The sequence below is a fragment of the Papilio machaon genome, chromosome 7 (genome assembly GCF_912999745.1).
Source record: "Papilio machaon chromosome 7, ilPapMach1.1, whole genome shotgun sequence".
NCBI classification, from domain to species: Eukaryota; Metazoa; Arthropoda; class Insecta; order Lepidoptera; family Papilionidae; genus Papilio; species Papilio machaon.
Window position 1 is genome coordinate 2,305,627 of NC_059992.1, and position 18,899 is coordinate 2,324,525.

The 18,899-nt window shown below is 33.3% G+C and overlaps 1 protein-coding gene across 2 annotated transcripts in view; it reads left to right on the forward strand.

Annotated features, from left to right (window-relative positions):
• Positions 1 to 18,557, forward strand: part of LOC106712672 (anaphase-promoting complex subunit 11) — a 34,921-nt gene extending 16,364 nt beyond the window's left edge. For both annotated transcript variants that reach the window (XM_014505300.2, XM_014505298.2), the window contains exon 3: positions 18,028 to 18,557. In XM_014505300.2, coding sequence (XP_014360786.2) covers positions 18,028 to 18,174 — 147 coding nt within the window. In that variant the 3' untranslated portion in view covers positions 18,175 to 18,557. The remainder of the gene's footprint in view (positions 1 to 18,027) is intronic.
• The last annotated feature ends 342 nt before the right edge of the window (positions 18,558 to 18,899 follow it).

Below are 18,899 nucleotides of genomic sequence, written 5' to 3' on the forward strand. Positions count from 1 at the left end.
CATAGGCTACAAGGTTGATACCTAAAATATTCGGTCTGATTTCATGTTTCGATATTTGACTAAGAATCAGTACATTCTATCAGCGTTTGCCAAAACGAAAGTCTGCCAAATCTACTGCATTCTCGTTAATTCCACTCCAATTAAAATCTTTAAACCTGAAAACAGATAAATATTTCAAGTCAATATTAAAAGAAATAAATCAATATATGATGATAATAAGATTGGGTTTATGTATAACTCGGGCGTGGTATCTAATAAATTAAAAAAAATTATTACAAACAGCTCGTTGCTGTTATGTGTGGTGTAAAAGAAAATTCATTACACGTTCACCAGAGCTTGTAATATCACAGCGAGGGACTCATTCGTTTCTATGTTTGGTGTACAATTATTCATTTCAATTTATTTTGTACGCCGTATACACGAACATCTAAAGATGCTCAAGACGAGAAAGTTTCAAGTACAGGTCACTAGTATCAAGTTTTCACGAACCCGCATGATCTTGTAAAGTTACGTGTATTACTAAATTCAATCTTAGAAATTTCAACCTTGTAGCTATTCGATAAGGTACAAATTTTGAGCAAAAAATACAATAGCAGTTGCATGTAAATCCATCCGATAGTACGTGAACTAAACCGTGTCGGAGACGCTCGGTACAGATTCGCCAGATGCGATTCGATATTGTAAAAACACTTTGATGTGTATGCGACCTAAAACCTGCTTGGAATTACGCTGAAGTGTACTCTAGAGATTTTACTCTCTCTAAACTTTGTACTTTGCATGCCAACATTCGTTGTGGAAGTGGCCTTAAACTTACACTGAAAATACGTGTAAATTAGATATGTTGTAGTTTTAAGTTTGTACTAACTTTTCCATTAAACAAAAGGTAGTATATATTAGTATATATGTATTAACAAAAGTAGATATATAAAACATAGCTAGGAAGATGATAAGTTGAAATGTTTATCTTCCCATTTCCATGTTTTGCTTGATTTATTTAGCCAAACAATGTACTACGAAATCTTAACAACACTAGAGATTTCATTCTGATCACAAACACAGTGGAAACATCGTTTCGATTTGCCTTCAGGTTGGAAATCGGTAATTGGTATCTTACAAAGCATATTGGATTGGGGCCAAGACAAGGTAACTGCTAGGAAAATTATTCTCCATTTGTCCTCTTGTGGCTACATTTGTGTTGTCATGTATTTGGATCACGTACCAACTTAATTTTTGACATTTCTTCGTATGCTTTTAAGCAAATTGTAACTAAAATTGAAACGCATAATATAGAGATTTCTAACGAAAGTCTATTCGACTTTCGTCTCATACAAAAATCTTTTTATGCCTCGATATGAAGCATGAAAGAAATCAGGAAGTTCGGAAATGAAAATAAATTTTGCAAATTTTTGTTTCTGAATTAAAGTACATTCGTTTTATTTTATTTTTATCCCACACACAATCTAGGTTATGTTAATCATTTATGTTCTTTTTTGGTCTCGTTCCAAAACTTTCTACGGATACTGCATATCTCTTTATGATTATTTTACAATAAAATGCGTTTCGACTTCGAAGTGGTATCATTTATGTAATATAATTTTCGATTATCAGAGCGAATGATGTTTTCTTGCGAAATTATTCGACAAAGTGCTATAAAAAACTGAACTACTGATTTTATTACTCACGAATGTAGCGGGTTTATTTGTTTTTACTATCTTACCTACAAAGAAGTAATGGTTGCTTATAATTTTCATGAGTTAGAAATTCATGATTGCGATAAATAGTTTTGGAACGATGTTCCTTATCGCGCGTTGTAAAAGGGGGCTAGACGGAAAAAATTCTTACGAAAAGTTGTCACGACACTTTTTGCTATAATAAGCTATTGTAAGCTGTGCGGCGTCGCATGTTTCTCTGTCTGTCTCTCTCTCTCTTATAGAAAGCAAGCCAGATATTTTCATTTCTATTTCGCATTGAACAGTAGTTTCGCGACTTAAAAAAAAAATTAAAAAAAAATTTATTACAATTCCTTCACTAATTAATTGAAAGGAACTTCGTTTCATCCGGGTGTCCCTTGACACCTCTCAAGTTTTTTTATTTTCAATTATATGTAGTCATTTTGAAGAATTTTTCCAAATAATATCATAAAGGCAACATTAAAATTCGATTTTTTTTAATATAACAGTCATCATTTTTAATCTGAGTTAAAATGTAATGGTGTGTAATTGTTTATGAGTGTGATTAGTTAAATGTAAACTCATCGAAGCGTGTCTCCTAAGGCGGTGGCTATGAATCATGTCTGCCTGTCTACACTGTGATGCTTTTTTCACTAGTAGACAAATGACTATACCATTGTACGCTTTTTGTTTCACTGTAATGACATATACTTTTAATGTAACAGCTTGTTGTAACTATTTCTTGTAAACTATTGGTTTAATTTGAATTCTCAAATTGAATTTTATTTGAAGACTAGTTTTCAATCATCTAGCATCTGTGCTGTTAGTTCACTCACAGTTATTTTAAGGAAATATCTATAAAACATTTTTTTTACACGGAACATAAATTAATATTAAAATTTAAAATGTAAACAAAATCTCGCTACAGAAATAACAAAGAATTTTTCGTAAGAATAATATACAATTACATCATTTTACCACACAGCTGTGTCCATTATTTTCATAGACCAGTGCCAAAAATCTGTTTATTGATAAATGAATAAGACATCTCCAGATGTATTTGCAGTAAATAGCAAAAATGTAGAGAGAAAATTTATCGGGACCGTGCCAAATGGAAATCCTTGATCTCTGCCTACTCTATTATATCACAGATGATTCCCAAATTATTAACACTATGTGATGCACTTATCTATATATATAAAAGAAAGTTGTGTTAGTTACACCATTTATAACTCAAGAACGGCTGAATCGATTTGACTGAAAATTGGTGGGCAGATAGCTTAGAACCAGGAAACGGACATAGGATAATTTTTACCCCGTTTTCTATTTTTTTTTATTCCGCGCGGACGGAGTCGCGGGTAAAAGCTAGTTGTTTATACCTAACAATTATAATAATTATAGCTAAGCTTCTAAAACTTTTATATAAAAGTGATCACTGCAGTTATCAATTTGAATTACTAGAAAGTATGGCACCAAAACATTAGGGCATGTCTCATTATCTATTATTATAATCTAAAATGACGTAACAACAATGTTTGTAGTTTTATTTATCTCAACTAAATCTAATTAACGTTACATAAAGTAACTGATAGGAAAAACAGGTCCGCTATATCGCTGTTCATTACGACATTCTAAATGACTACCAACGTTTATTGGGGTCATCATTTTGGGCGAAACATAAGGACATTTACATTATTCTATCCTTTTCTCTTTCTATGCGTCTCCTCCTCCATCGATTAAAGACAATGCATCTGCAAATGCGGTTGTCTATGGGTAGGGTTCCCAAATTTTGTAGATAACTTGATAGTTGAGTAAAACGTGTCGGACAGTTTAACGTTATTATTGCCAGCTAGCTTGTTAAACCCGCCCATGTTTAAAATGTAATGGATCCGTAGATACTGCTCGCGCCCAAACCGTGATGTGACTCATATCCGACCTTTCCCGCGTTTAAATTCGCGATGCGAATGACCTGCCTCGATGTTGTGTCCTTTATAATTGACATTATCTACCTAGTTTTGAGCCTTTATTTTTAGGGTCCGGATAAGGTAAAGTTCTCACGATTGGATTTTGTTTACATTAGGAGTACATACAATCTACAATCGTCTAAATTATAGATTTTATGAGGATCGAAATATTGTCATCACTAAGATTAACAGCCTATGTTGTGTTTGTAAATAAAATTCAATGTAAAGTTAGACGAACTTAATTAGATTTTAGTCATAGTTATCATGTGCCATCAGACGAAGACATTAACCTGCTTCCCACTACGAGACTGTATAAATGACGTGTCATTTAATTTGCCGGTCGATTACAAACCTCTTGATGCCGAGCTCTGGCTTTAGATTATCCCATAAGTTGCATATTGACGTGCGTAGTAATGAGATTATTATGCGGAGTTTGAAATGATACATATTTGAGAATCATGATAAAGGAGTACTCCATTACGGTGGTTTTTATGTGACAAAACTTATTTCTTTTCATAGCCAATTCAAGGATGTTGCAAAGTTTGTCACTGTTAATTCTTGCATTTAAATGTCTTCTTAATTGTGATTATTTCGATAACAATAGCCTACCAGGTAGTCTATCCCTTAAATAAGGACAACGAAACTTTCATATTAAAAAAATACCGTAGCTTTAATATTGCTTTCGAATATCCTTGAATGATTTATCATGCTTCATAGTTAATCAGTTGATGTTACACTAAATTATCTCGCTCTTAGTTCATCGGTATTACTTAACTTCAAACTAACATTGTCATTTTCCCAATGCCCCAGTTGATTAGAACTTTCTACCAAGACACGCTATTACTGTCACATTGATATTTTACCGTCATAAGATTAATGGAGCACAAATTGAAATGTGTTGCATGTCAATCAAATTTTAAATGTTTGTCCAATTATTTGATACATGCTTCTTTGTAAAATTAGTTAATTTTGGCTTATATATGTTAAAAATGTATACGTATTTTAGTAGCAATGTTTAAGTAAGAAAATATTTATAGAATCTCTTTACTCATCTGACCGTGACATAGAGAACAATACAATTCATTGTTTCATGTTCCGAATACGTTGCCTTGTACTTAAACAATAAAATAAACATGTTCGTACTTTTAATTAAAAAATAAAATCGCACGACCATGTTATCCTGGTACGTTACAGACTTAAATTGCTTAGACTTCGGAACCAAATAAACTCTTTCAAAGAATTTAAGGTTTTATGTGTGTCGTATTTTTGTTTACCTGGTAAGAAAATGAAAAACAATGGATCCTATTTCCCTTTAAACTTCCACTGGCTGTCCCAAATTCAGATAGACGGAGTAAGTACAAATTACTCTCATATCGTTTATCATATGTGTTATAGCTGTTACAAGGAAAGTATTGCCTTTTTTATCTACCCACAAAAGTAAATGGTTATAAATATTTATGTTAACACGAATGTTGCAAACAAAGCGTTCTATAAGTGCAATATCCCATTTTGAAACAATACGTAAAGGCCTAACAGCAATCGGCTTCAGGGTCACCACGCTTTTGATTTCTTTTTTTCAATCGTTTGTGTGCCACTAGAGGTCGCTACACCGGACGACCCGCCGAAAACGAACGCGTGCTTCGCGTGACAAAGTGGCCGGAGGTTTTTGTATGCTATGGATGTGAGACTGCGGCTTATTTTACGGTGTATACTATGAACACATGTTTGTAAACAGGGTTGTCTGTTAAGACAATTTATATATTAACATTTGATTATAACGGCCATTAAAAGCTTATCCTTTGTCGCGATTAACACGAAATAAAACTATTGAAATGATGGTTACATAATCTATAGATGGAGTGTTTCATACACGAGTCGATTTTCGGAATTACTATCTATTTATGAATGGTCAGTATTTTTTAAAAAAAATTCGAACGGTGGTAACCCTAACACGTTTGTAGATAAACACGTATTTCGGGAACGTGCTTAGTTGTTTTTGTGCTGCGCATCTGTCTCCGGCTGTTTTGGGGTAAAATGTTACTTTCCTTACTTGAGACGTATTACTTCTTGCATCGTTTAATAAAGTGTTAGCATTTTCATATCTCTCATATTTCATATAACTCTAATCAACATTAAAAAACTAAACTTTATTACAATATTCTGTCGATACGATAGTGATGTACTCGTAGTAAAAACATAAAAAGCAGATAAAATTGTGCCCTCTTAAACGTATGTTAGAGGATAGGAAGTTTGTATATTTTCAAAGAATTAATTTTTTTATCTGTATTTGATTTCTTATTTCTGTTGCTCTTATTAATATTAGCCACAAATGTCAGTTCGTCACAACTCCGGAACTCTTTGATCCATTTGAAGCTCTTCTGCCGGTTGAATCATTCACAACTTTTGATATAACATTGTCTATTTATATTACTTCTTGTGAGAAGAGATTTGTTTTGATGTTAGTCATACTTCACGAAAGATGATCTTAATTCAGTAGAATTGAGTTGTACTGTAAACGCTATCTTATCCAGAGATTAAACGTTAATATTACGCTGCTATTTTAGGTACGTGACTTTATATTGAGAAATTTCTATCTAGCTTGTGGTGGGTCGATAGTTTCATTATTCCTGAATCCACAGGGAATCATTTCTAATATTACAAACAATTTTATTCGAGTGATGAGTTGAAAAATAAATTATTTATTACATGTCCAGTATCATATTGTACGTCAAAGTCACCAGATTTACGGTAAACATTTGAAAATGTAGTGGGGCCGCTATCAGTGGGAACAGCCGCGGTTTTAATCAGGTGATTCACATGGACAGATGTTTGTGTAGCCCAGTGGTGCCACCTGCATGATTCAGACTGCGCTATATTAAATTTATAGCTGTATTTTGTACTAACTGTCGCCCGCGACTCCGTCCGCGCGGGATTAAAAAAAACTTAATAAGTAGCCTATGTGTTCTTCCAGACTATGTTCTACATCTGTGTCAAATTTATCAAGATCCATTGACCATCCATCCATCTAAATATTCGTTTATCTATATACCAATATAATATTAAGTAAGATTATGGATACTTTGTTAAATGTGTTTGCGAGAAATCCGAGGAAGACTTTTGAGGCGATTATACAAGAAAAAAAATGGATATATACTTAAAAAAAATAGGGAAAAAAACATGAAAAATCTGGAGTGTAATAAAAGTATGCTTTGGATTGATTAACTTTCGTGCGGTTTTCTAGATATTAAACTGTTGTTTTCATATCACAACGGAAATATTATTTGTTATTGATATAGCCAACAAACTTCCTTAAAATGAGATTTGTGAGTTGTTGGAACACCTGCTGCGTTACTTTGTTTTTGAAGTCAAAGAACCAATCCTTGAGCTCCGATCTTTGGGCAGCTGCTACAGATGTCATAATTATGTTTGCGTGAAATGCTGGCCTGCTTGCAGATGCGCTCGTAAATCTTGTTGCTATATTTAAAAAAAATGTTACTCTTTAACCCACATACTGTGATTTAATGTTTGCGTATATCTAGATTAATGTGAATTTATATGATAAATGTGCCTGTCTTGTATGTTTTATTTTTATTGAATTCTGGTGTTCTGTTAGTTTATTTTAAATATATATGCACATTCATTGACATTCCCATAAAATACATTCCTGAAAAACTAAGCCCTGAACAGCACGGGCGCTTTTTTATCGCGCGTTAATCAAATTTAGTGATTAAATTGTTTAAACTTTCGTGAGACATCATAATTAATTAATTAAGAAACGGCTTAACTCACGTTTGATCGTCCGGTGACGGCACCGACTAGTTTCGGACCCATCGGGGGTCCATCTTCAGGGCGAGTGTTTAATCCGAAGACTTCGCGGTCGCGTCGCGTCTCGCACAAAACTAGTCGGTGCCGTCACCGGACGATCAAATGTGAGTTAAGCCGTTTCTTAATTCATTAAATTTAGTGATTATGTGTAAGTGTTTTTAAAACGTTTTCCGCTCGAGAGCTACCAACGCCGAGTTTTAACGCGGCCTTAAAAAAGCGCCCTTGCGAATGAGGGATAAAGCATTTTAATAAATTTAAAAAAATGCAGGAATCAATTAGATCTACTTAGTGGAGTACGTCACAGCTAATCTTATCCTATTAAGAGAATAGTTAAGAGCGCAGCAATGCGCCCGCGTCATAGTCTAACTACAGCAAGCCCTGACAATGCGTGACGTCACTAGCTCGCCTTCGACTGACCTTCTAGCCCGCAAGGACTTTACGACCGGTCCGCGCTACTGTGTCCGGACTGTGAGATCGAAGCTTCCTAACAAAAACTATTAGTTAATCCCCTATAAATATTTGTATCTTTCTAGGGTACGTAGGTCTCATTATTGGCAATATGTATACTTCATAACTGTATGTTAAAAAAAAACGAAAAATTATAAAGATAAAAAAGCATACTGACTTAAGACGTTGGTAACTATATTGCGATGTTTTTAAAACCAGCTTTTAAAATATAATTACCGAATCGTTTAAAAGCTTTAGAAAACAGTTTTTCTGTACGTGTTTTTATTTGCATAAATGAATATCTATAGTACATAACTTTCACTGACTATTGAAAGAAACATTGAAATGAATTTAATACAGTACTTTCGTTTCCTATGCATCAATGCTGTTGCTATTTCTTGTTTCATAGTAATCGTAGCATATCATAATCTGATACTAAATATATATTTTTTGGCGTTTTTAAGGTTCCGTACCTCGAAAGGAATCGTGCATAAAAATAACAATTTTGTTATTACAAAAACAATTATTATTTTATCATGGATACTAATTTAGATAGAATCTTATCAATTATACGGTTATCTTTTAGAAGCGAAAGTTGCCGTGTCGATGTCGTACTCGCTTTTTAATATTAGGCACGTTAAATAATTATTATAAACTGGCTTTTCCCGTTTATGTCGCTGCGATTTAAATGCTGAAATATTTTGATTGAACGGTCGAGTAGACAATTAAATTTCGTTCTAAGCAGTCAATTGGCAAAATTTCTTAACACGTTTTTTGTTATCTAGTTTCAATTTATTTTCATCTGTTGTCTTTAAGAGAACTTTTTGTCACTACACATTGTGAATATGAACCATAATAACTTTAAATACTTGTTAGATATCAGTACTAGGCAGCGTCGGTGTCTCAGGAGTTAAGGACTTGACTTGCAATCTGCACCTCCTGGGTTCGAATCCCGTCATCTACTAATGTGTTTTTCAATTTTCGATTTACACATGTACATTTATCCGATGTTCTTACGATGAAGGAAAACATCGTGATGCAACCTGCACATATCTGAGGAGAGATTCAATGATATGTGTGAAGTCAACCATTCCGCACTTGGCTAGCGTGGTTGACTATGGCCTAGTCACCCCTAACTTGGGGTAGGTTCCAAGCCCCTCAGTGGGGATGATGTACTATAAATATATTTAGAAACATTCTAATTCTATAATTTTTTTCTTGCTTATCCGTTGAATAGATAGATTATCTTAATAAATTTATCCTTTAAGCTGTTTTCAAAAAATTGACTCTCAATATTCAAGATAAATTATTGCCATTGCCTTCATATTCAGGTATTACATATTGGTGTCACAAACGTATTGAAAGTTTCGCCAATTATAATTTCACAACGCCGTCTCCACATGTATGGTATATTTTGCATTATCTTACTCAATGCAATTAACACGAGAGACATTTTTTTTATAGGAGAAGGGGGCAAACGAGCAACGGACCGAATTACTGTATTACTCAAAAAATACTGTTAGACACTAGTTAAACACGTATTTTAACCCTTTGACCGCCGCATATTGATATTATTGAGGTCAACGTGGTGATATGTTTCACCATAAATTAGTATCACCACAATGCTTTCGGTATAAACTTACGCATAATGTTTCAATAACCATGTTGTCAAAAATCCGCGCCGGCCACTAGAATCACGGTATAAAAGGGTTGAGGTATGTTTAAACTAAATTGTATTTGTAAACTAAGCTTTTTATAGTAAGGCCCTTAAATGTTCTGGTTTTCACTTAAAGTATTATTTTGTAGAGTAGCCTTAAAATACATTTTTATGCCATTAAATCAGGTAATTAATTTTATCGTGTTTAAACTTGATTTAAAAAAAAACCTGTCTTTTGAAATAATAATTTTAAATTTTTCAACCTAAGTAACTATGGGATGTATTTTCTACTTTTTACAGTTTTAAGAAACCAGATCTAATCGTTACTATAAGATTTTAATTACTTTAGGGGTTATTTTCATTTAAGTAATAATATTGTATGGTAGAACAGATAGGCTACTAAATAAGTTTTTATTTAGTTCCGCGCGGACAGAGTCGCGGGCGACAGTTAGTACTCATATAAAATGACACCTGCACCGTTTTAATATCCGAGTGGACACCGACTGCAGTCAGTAAAAATCGATACTGTACAAACTTGGTTAACCTTACTATACCGGATCGATGGGCCCCGGCCGTGGGTGGACTGGTCGCATGTTGCCTTTTTCTAACGCCCCCGTAACTAACTGTACAAAATACCAGTACAACGTCTAAAAGGTAATAGGATTTTACCTTTCAAGTTTTACCTTTTAAAAATACTGTTACGAAACCTTTTAATTATCCACCTATTTTACCTGTTTTGGTCGTTTACTAAACTTTTAATGGTCGAATGATCTTAATATCTTGTAAACGACTTAAACGTATACCTTATACCATGTTGGTTATTTTAGATGGGTTTTTATTTACGTCTAAAATAGAACTTATTCTATCGGTCAATAAGCAGTTTTTGTAAAGTATAGTCATACCTGAAAAAAAAATATTGAGAATACATAATCATTAGAAATTCATTAAAAACTTTTCATCATTTAAACACACCTTCGTTATTATTTATATGGCATATCAATAACCGGAATAGTGCACCGACTTCCAGCAAGCAATAAACATCCCCGCCTCCGGAACACTGGGCCTTGCATTGAATTCAAAACAGTCCATAACACGTGGGCTGCTAGTATCGTCTGGTAGAAGCGCCGGCGCCATTGCTTTTAACAAAACTAAACATAATAAACAACGTCTAAGTTCTGGTATAGCAGTTTCTAAAAGCGGTAATTACCTAATGGCGTATTATTCAACTTACAACTTAAAGTCTATTGACCATACTAGTTGTGTAGAATTTTTTGATTGCTTCAGTATTTGGTATTTGACAAAATAGTAAGATAACTTGTTTTTATAATCAACTAGCAGTTGCCAGCGAGTCCGTCCGCGTGGAATTAAAAAATCTACTAGTAAATATAGCTAAAGTAACTCCGCAACAGTGAAAGATTTTCTCAAATCGGTTCAGTAATTTCGGAGCCTATTCAATGCAAACAATCAAATCTCTCCTCTTTATAATATTAGTATATATGAAACGTAAGACTTGTTTTATATTTCGTCCATTTATTATTAATAATAATAAAATATGTTTTTTATCCAAAATTGTACATGTTACAATATCGAAAGTAGGTTTATTTATTGTACTGGTATCATAACTTGAATTTTATAACGACGTTTTTTTGCTGCGGCATCCCAATATAATTTAATGGTGCTAGTTAATGTAGGTGACCTGGCAATACTTCCGCGGCTGTTGGTCCGATCAAATATCATGTAGGAAGGAAAATTGTAACAACTTATACCTCCCGGCGGTTAGAGCGGATAAGATTGTTCTGGTTTACAATTTTGCTTTAAGGAAATATCGTGGCTAGATATCTAGATTTAGTAATTGTCTCTGGACTCGTTTTCTTTTACCTTACTTTTATTCTTTTACTGGATTCTTTTTCTTTGTATAGATTGTGCAAATATGAAATGAAACACACTTCAAGAGCTCGTAAACCGCAGTCGTTATTTATTTAGTTTGTAGTATTTTTTTATGTATGTTTCAGGCCTCAACCTAACAATTTTACTTGGCACAACCTAAGGTAAAACTTTAAACCCAGTTATTTTATAAAGTTAACATATTCGATAGAAAAGGTGTCCAGTGAATAGTCCGTCTCTGTTTCCTCAATAAAAATGTTAATTTCCTTGTATCTGATAAAACCAAATACACGTGCTATATTAATCTATTTTTAATGAAAATTTCCTTTTAGTTTACCTCATTCTATTAGGTTACTTTTCATTAGAACTGTACTAGTAACATATTAAAAAAATACTGGCATCCAAAATAAAATAAATTTGGTGCAACCGTGTCGCGTTTTGATAACCAGTTCCAAGCATTTTATATTACCTGTTATTAATAATTCATGCAACATTTGTATCTAATTTTGATCTTGAATGATTATGAATTTATAGGTGTGTATACGTTTTAGAGCATAATGGTTTCCAGCGAATGCTCTAATTGATTCAAATGTGGCATGTCGGTCAATTAAAGAACCAGACATTAAATGGAAACTTTATTAATATTTTTATCCGTTTTATTATTGTTCATATACTGCAATTAATGGAATGTCAATGTTCCATCGGTGTTAAGTAGATAGATAAAAAACAAAAGCAAAAAAATAAAAGCAAGCTTTTATTATTTTCTTATTAATTTAAATAACTAAAAAGTTTAAATGGTCAAATTATTTGTCAAGACGATTCAAACGAGTCCAAACTCGATGAGTTTGTGACGTTTCATTACAAAATTCATATGGCCACCTTCCAGCTCTGTTATTTCAAATTCAAATTTGAATTCTATTTCAATTTTTAGCTCAATCAGTAACCGGAAGTGGATCATATTAATTTAAGCAAGATTTGATGACAAACATCGGGACAGTTGAAACTAAATATAAGCTTGTAAAATCTTTATTACGTTATTGTTATCTTTGTTCTTTTCAAAGAGAAAGACAGAGATGGCAATATTGTTGTAATACGGGTGTTACGACAATGGAGACTCAACGTAAGCTAGATCAAACAATTCAAAAAGCGGTGATTCTAGCAATAGTATTTAAATGCTGACTTCCATATTAGAATTAAAGTTTAAAGGAGTAGTAAAAGGAATAACCAGACATCAAAAAGTGTTTATTCAAATACTTTTAGAATAACTTCCGAGAAATTGTAAAATCAAAAGGATGAAGCCAACGCTAGCGACTCGCCTTTTTATAGCATCAGTACACGGCGGGGCGGCACCAGCACTAATAAGGGTTTCCTTTGAACCAGTTACAACAACACGATCGATTGTTGACGTAACAGTTCCTTGTTGCAAACTAAACATACAGCAAACTTGAAACTTGCAACCAAATGCAACGGGCACGTTTTACAATCATGAATACATAGAATTCGACACTAGGTATTTCGTGGTAACATGCCGATTACTTAGCTACAATGTAACTGTAAGTTTTCATTATACCAAAACACCTCGACGAAAATTTGTCTGTTCTGTCATTCTTTGAATTTTATTTTTGTTTTTTAATTTTTTAGGGACTTTTGTTCTTAGGAACACGTCAGTCTCATAAAAAATTACTTACCATTACATGTACAAGAAAATAACAACAACAAAAAAAAAAATAACAAAAGAAAGTATTAACAGTTTTTAAAAGGTCTTTAATACCATGATGGGGACTCCGTCTGCTAGGTCCGTCAATGGGCCAAAGAACACAGAAGTCCGCCAACATTGAGTCTCGACAAATTGTGCTTTGAATTTTGTTATTAGCCTAACATTGCGGTAAAGTTTTAGTAGAAGAAAAAGTATGTTAGTAGTTACTAACATGTATAAGAAATCTGCTTGGTCATTTCCAAACCTCTTAAAATAACTAAAACATTTTTATGGTTTCAAAGAAAAGTCCTACAGCATTCTTTTCTGCCATTTCACCTAATGTATTGTAAAGTACCCACATAAACTGTGAAATCCATTAAAACAAGGGTGCGGTAAAGATTTATGGATATTTTACATTGTTCAGGGTGGGGTTGGAAACTCCAATGTTGCATACTGCATTCTGTTTTATGAATAGCTTCCTTATAATTAGTCTATGATACCATTTATAGACATTTACGTGTTCACAAATGTGCATATGCAAATAAGTGATAACTTACAAATGCGTGGAAATACAAAGTACTGTTTATGAAGTGTATCGGTATTATTGAATGTTAACTACAATTTAACAGATGTAACAATAATGAATGAAATTTAACTATGTTATACAGCCGAATTCCGAGTGGTTAAGTGTTGCCCTTAGTGTACATTTAGCATGAAAAATCTTACAAACTCTGAGTGACAGTTAGTGATGCAAATTGGTGGAAAGTTGCTATGAATATTCTTCATCCTTCATCTACCTTATAATATCTTACTGTTCTAGTTTCAGAGATTTATCATCACATTGCTTCACTCTTTGTTTCTTTTATACGAATATAGATTCGTAAAATTTATCTAATAGTTAAACTTCTCCTTGACATATTTCGGGATTACGAGCAGAATGTTTATTTGGATCGGCAATGAGGTGTCCATTTGGCGATTCTCGTTTGTTTACTTACAAATTCTAATCATCGTTGTACGTCATCACTGTTATGTAAGGGAATTTAAAACAGGGCTTACATAAATGTCTACTACGTGTAATATTAGCACTAGCTAGCATATTGAACAGTTGGGGAATTTCAGAATCGTAGATTTACGCCTGGTTTCTAAACTATTAATGAATTTAAGTTTTCTTAATTTAAAGTATACATGAATAATCTTTTACTGATCTGATATGATCTAAAGGTGTGTTATATACGTATATCAATAAACATGGTCTATTGTTGTCATTACGTGAAAATATATACAGGTATTTATCAACAGTATAAATAAATCAGAGTTCCTCTTCCTCGCAGTAAACTCTGTGCATGTCGATAACAGGATTATGATTACAGTTCAAATAATACAATGTTGAAAAGTAGCAATGGTATGCCAATTAATTATTATATCTATTTATAAAGTAATTCTAGTACTGTTCTTTATGTAATAGTTTGTTTTTTATACTCTAGGATAATTCTAACCATATTATTTTGGTTTCCTTTAAAATCTTTTAGTTTTGAGTCTGAAATTCAATAGTATTAGATGAGTAAGTTTTTTTTAGATGACGCTGGCAATACAAGAAGCATGTAGCAACACCAGTAAGTTAAAATTATGTGCCAGGCGGGAGGACTTTGACTCTTTGACAGAAGGATGCCATGTTTTTTGAACAAAAAATATTCGTTGATATAAAAAAACAAAAACACTTCGAAAAGCTATATCCTAATAATAGTTTAATCGATTTAAGTTTACAGCATGTTCCATATTCATATTCGCGATACCAGAATAGAATCTCTTGAAGTGTGACGTCAAAGGCTGGAATATCTCTAGCTCTAGATAATACTTATGTAGGCTGTAAACTTGAATACCTTTATGAGAGCTCTTGAAATGATCTAGTAAAGTAACCGTCATTTAAAACACTAAGATATGTATTTCTACTGACTGTTTTCTAATTGACTTTAATACCACATTAATTGAAAGTCACACTTTTAAATGAACTTAAAATTAAAATTCAATTACAAAATACATTATGTTGCTATGCTAACAAGATCGTGTATGTAATAAAATAGCGCATAACTCATGTCCGGCGGTTCGTGCGGACTCTAATATCCACTTTCCCCCTTTCCTGGCCAATCTCGTCGGGAATGCGGGGAAAAAGTTTGCCGTCACGCTTGACTGGTGACGTCACGCGAGATTGCTAGACCAAGATTTGATACGCGCGAGATTTGTGCAAATTTCTGCACTCTTTTATGTCTAATATTATTTTTAGATTGTAAGTTTAAATCATCATTATAGTTAGCTTTTAGTTTTTAGTTTAAATAATCATTATCATCATTTATGCAACGGTCGTACATTTTCTTGTTGTATAACAACTGTAGATATTGAAATAAAAAGTTTAGAAAAAGAATGGCAAACATAAATATGTACTTTAACTTAGTTCCTTTGTCCAAATCTCGAATAAGAGATTGAACAGTTGCAGTTTCATGTTATTTTGAAAAAAAAAAACATTTCAATCGACACGCAAATTGACTTTAGTTGTTAGTCTTATTTATAGTTTGTTGTGGAAATGTCCCGCTCTCTCGGCCCGCATGCCCACTCTACCATTTAGGCCATTTACCTTTCAAAGCCATAGAATATAGTATCGGTACTAAAAATCAATATCCAATACAAAATTGGGTAAAATAATCAGATATAGATAATATTTTACTTTGATAAGTGATATCGCCTGCCCTATTCAGTTGATATAAAACTCTACGATTCCTAAATGCAAATAAAATTTGGTTAACATACCTGCCATAGTGTTTCCAATCAGGAATACCTGCATCCGACCGACGCGCTGCCGTAGAGAAGTATTAATAATGTTATGCTCTAATAAGTAATACAACCATACACTTGTGTATAATTTATGTATACAAAAGATAAATGTAACAGTGAGTTTCCACTGTCGAAACATTCACATAAAAAACATATTGTCGTTACACCCTGAAAAAATAAGATAGGTACAAAAAATCGTGTAGAAAAATAACAAAAGTATCAAAAGAAGAAATTAAAAGTGTAATGTCAATTTTAAGTATCGTATCTGAATAATAAACATTAAAAAAAGTTTTATCTCGTCGTGTGAGAACGAGTAATATTTATAGTGTAACTTTTACGATTGCGACAATTCATAGGCTAGCTGATATTTGAGCTATAAAATTTTATACGCTAAAGAAAGCGGCATTTAATCGATTTTTCATTTCGAAATATGCCGTTTAGAAATCGAACTAGTAATTAGTAATTTAGATTCTAAACGATTTTTAAAATACCTGCTTTTCTTAATGCTTTTTTTTTTTGCCGAATTTTAATTAATAACTCTCTCTCTCTCTGAATGAATACTTTGACAAGAGTCGTTTTGAAACGGAACTTCTTAATTTTTGCTTTATGAGTGATGTTTTTCTTCTTAATCACTTAGCGAACAGACTTCTTGAAGACAGCTTTGTTTCACAAATCACTGCAAATATTTGTCCAATAGACTTCACAAACTATCATTGTAAGTGCTTGTTCACATTAAAATCGCGGGCGCAGGCATAATCGCGATACACACTAAGAGCCAGGCTGATTAGTTGCAAGTTTAAGTTTTACTGTACTCATCGCTATTCTAGAACCTGTCGTACTCCAAGTGTAGTGCCGGGCCTATATGTTAAGTTAAACGATTCTGTCAATACCCTTGTGTGAATTAACATCGTGTAGTGACATTATATGTGTCTGTCAGCTGGTGCCGGACGTGACAGGTGTACGGAGCGCAAACTGTGCGCATATCTCCCCGAGCGGCGACCCACATCGACCGCACATTCCTAACGTAATCGGTGAACGCTAAGGCCGACCACTTGTCGCCCAGTGCAAATCATGCGCTACCACTGTACCTACACTAGACCTCTATTGTATAACTACTTTAGATATTGAGCAATTGAAAGTCAATTGCAATTGCAATCTGAACATTCGCTGTTTACATTCACTAAATAGTTTGATGTAAATAAATAACAATATTAATGTTTTTCCAATAGCCTTATTATAGCTTTGATTGACAAAATCATATTCGTATCCACATTTTATTTGTAAAAACAGAGATAATATGTTTTGGGAGAGATGACTCGGCAGCGGAATTGTCTATACCTAAATACGAAGCATTTGAATCGTACTTATTCACGGCACCTTTACGCTAGATGGGCAAGGCCCATGTACCGCTCCTTGACCTAGTATCAGCCTTACTGAACTACGCATGAATGATTTTAAACTATTGAAACAACTTCTAATATAAATATTAACTCTATTTGACTAATCTCAAAACTGGATTTCCTTGAGAAAAGTTACGTTTTATAAGTAGCTTTGAGAAGCAATAAAAAATTATAATATTAATTATGAAGGATAAACTTGTAATAGAAAATGTAATGTTAACCCTGACTACTTATTCACTTATACAAATCCTATTCTTACCTTCCTTTGCATTAAGAAACGTTCATTTAATCCAATAAATGTGTGGCTGTCGTAGGGTTAAAAAGATACTTGAATTATCAGGTAACATCTGATTTACCTGAGTTACTATACTATCCATACATGTTTCATTATTGTCACATATTATAATGAAGAAGGCGTAAGTCTTCAGCAAACGTTAGCTATTGTGCTAGTACCTTCCTGTTACAAAGTAATTCTAAATTATGCATTATGAAGCCATATATAATTTTATTTATAGTCTAAGAACAAGTTACTTAATAATTCTGCAGGGAAAATACGGTTAATGCAAACATTATCTTAATTTAGACTAATAAAAACAAAATAAAACGCTGAGTTTATGACAGAATTGTATAAATATTAACCTTTTTTTGTCCTTTTCAGGCTAGTCTACGTCAGTTGGACCTCTGCCTCCTGTCGGAGCTGTGGTCCCTTAGCGAAGCTATGGCGGCCTGGCGGAGACAACTGGAACGTGCGCCTCGCCTCCGCCCCGCGCCGCCGCCGCCACCCCCGCACTATCTGCGTACCTAACTACCAATAAATTATTGAACAAATTACCCTTGCTTTAGTACCCACATCCTTCCACAGATGTCTTTGTCAAGTACAATCTACGGAGAAATTAAGCTTTTTTTATTTATTGTCTGTTAATTTATATAAGACAGAACAAGGTGTTCACAAGAATTAGTCCAATTTGAAATTAAATTATAGTCCATAGGATTCCACGACGATAATTATCATTGCTATAATTTCGTCCTTATAAATACATACGTCGACTCTTCACCTTTTAAGTGAAAGATGATTTGGGTCATTTACTATTTACATTATAACAATTGCTTGAGGTTGTTTTAACAAGTTCAACGTCACAAGCAATTTTAAAAAGGTATCAATAAACAAATGACGGCGGACGCACCTTTACAAAATAAAAACAATAATCAAACAATGCTTTATGGTCCATTGTTTATGGATACATAGAAGGAAGAGTAATCATTTCCTCGTTTTTATTTTTCTGTTTAAGTGATTGTAAAATGTTTTGCAATATATTAAATAGGGAACCAGCAATGTAGGTACCTGACTAAACAAATAGGCAACTTTACTTGCTATCCGTAGGTAGTCCTTATATCGAATGAAACAGATTATAATATAGAAACAAAAAAATAACCTACGTAAATAATACAGTGTGTCAAAAGTGTGTTATGTAAATGGTGTGAATTGTAAAATAAGTTCTATTGTTAATTATTAAGTTTTTTCTAAATAAA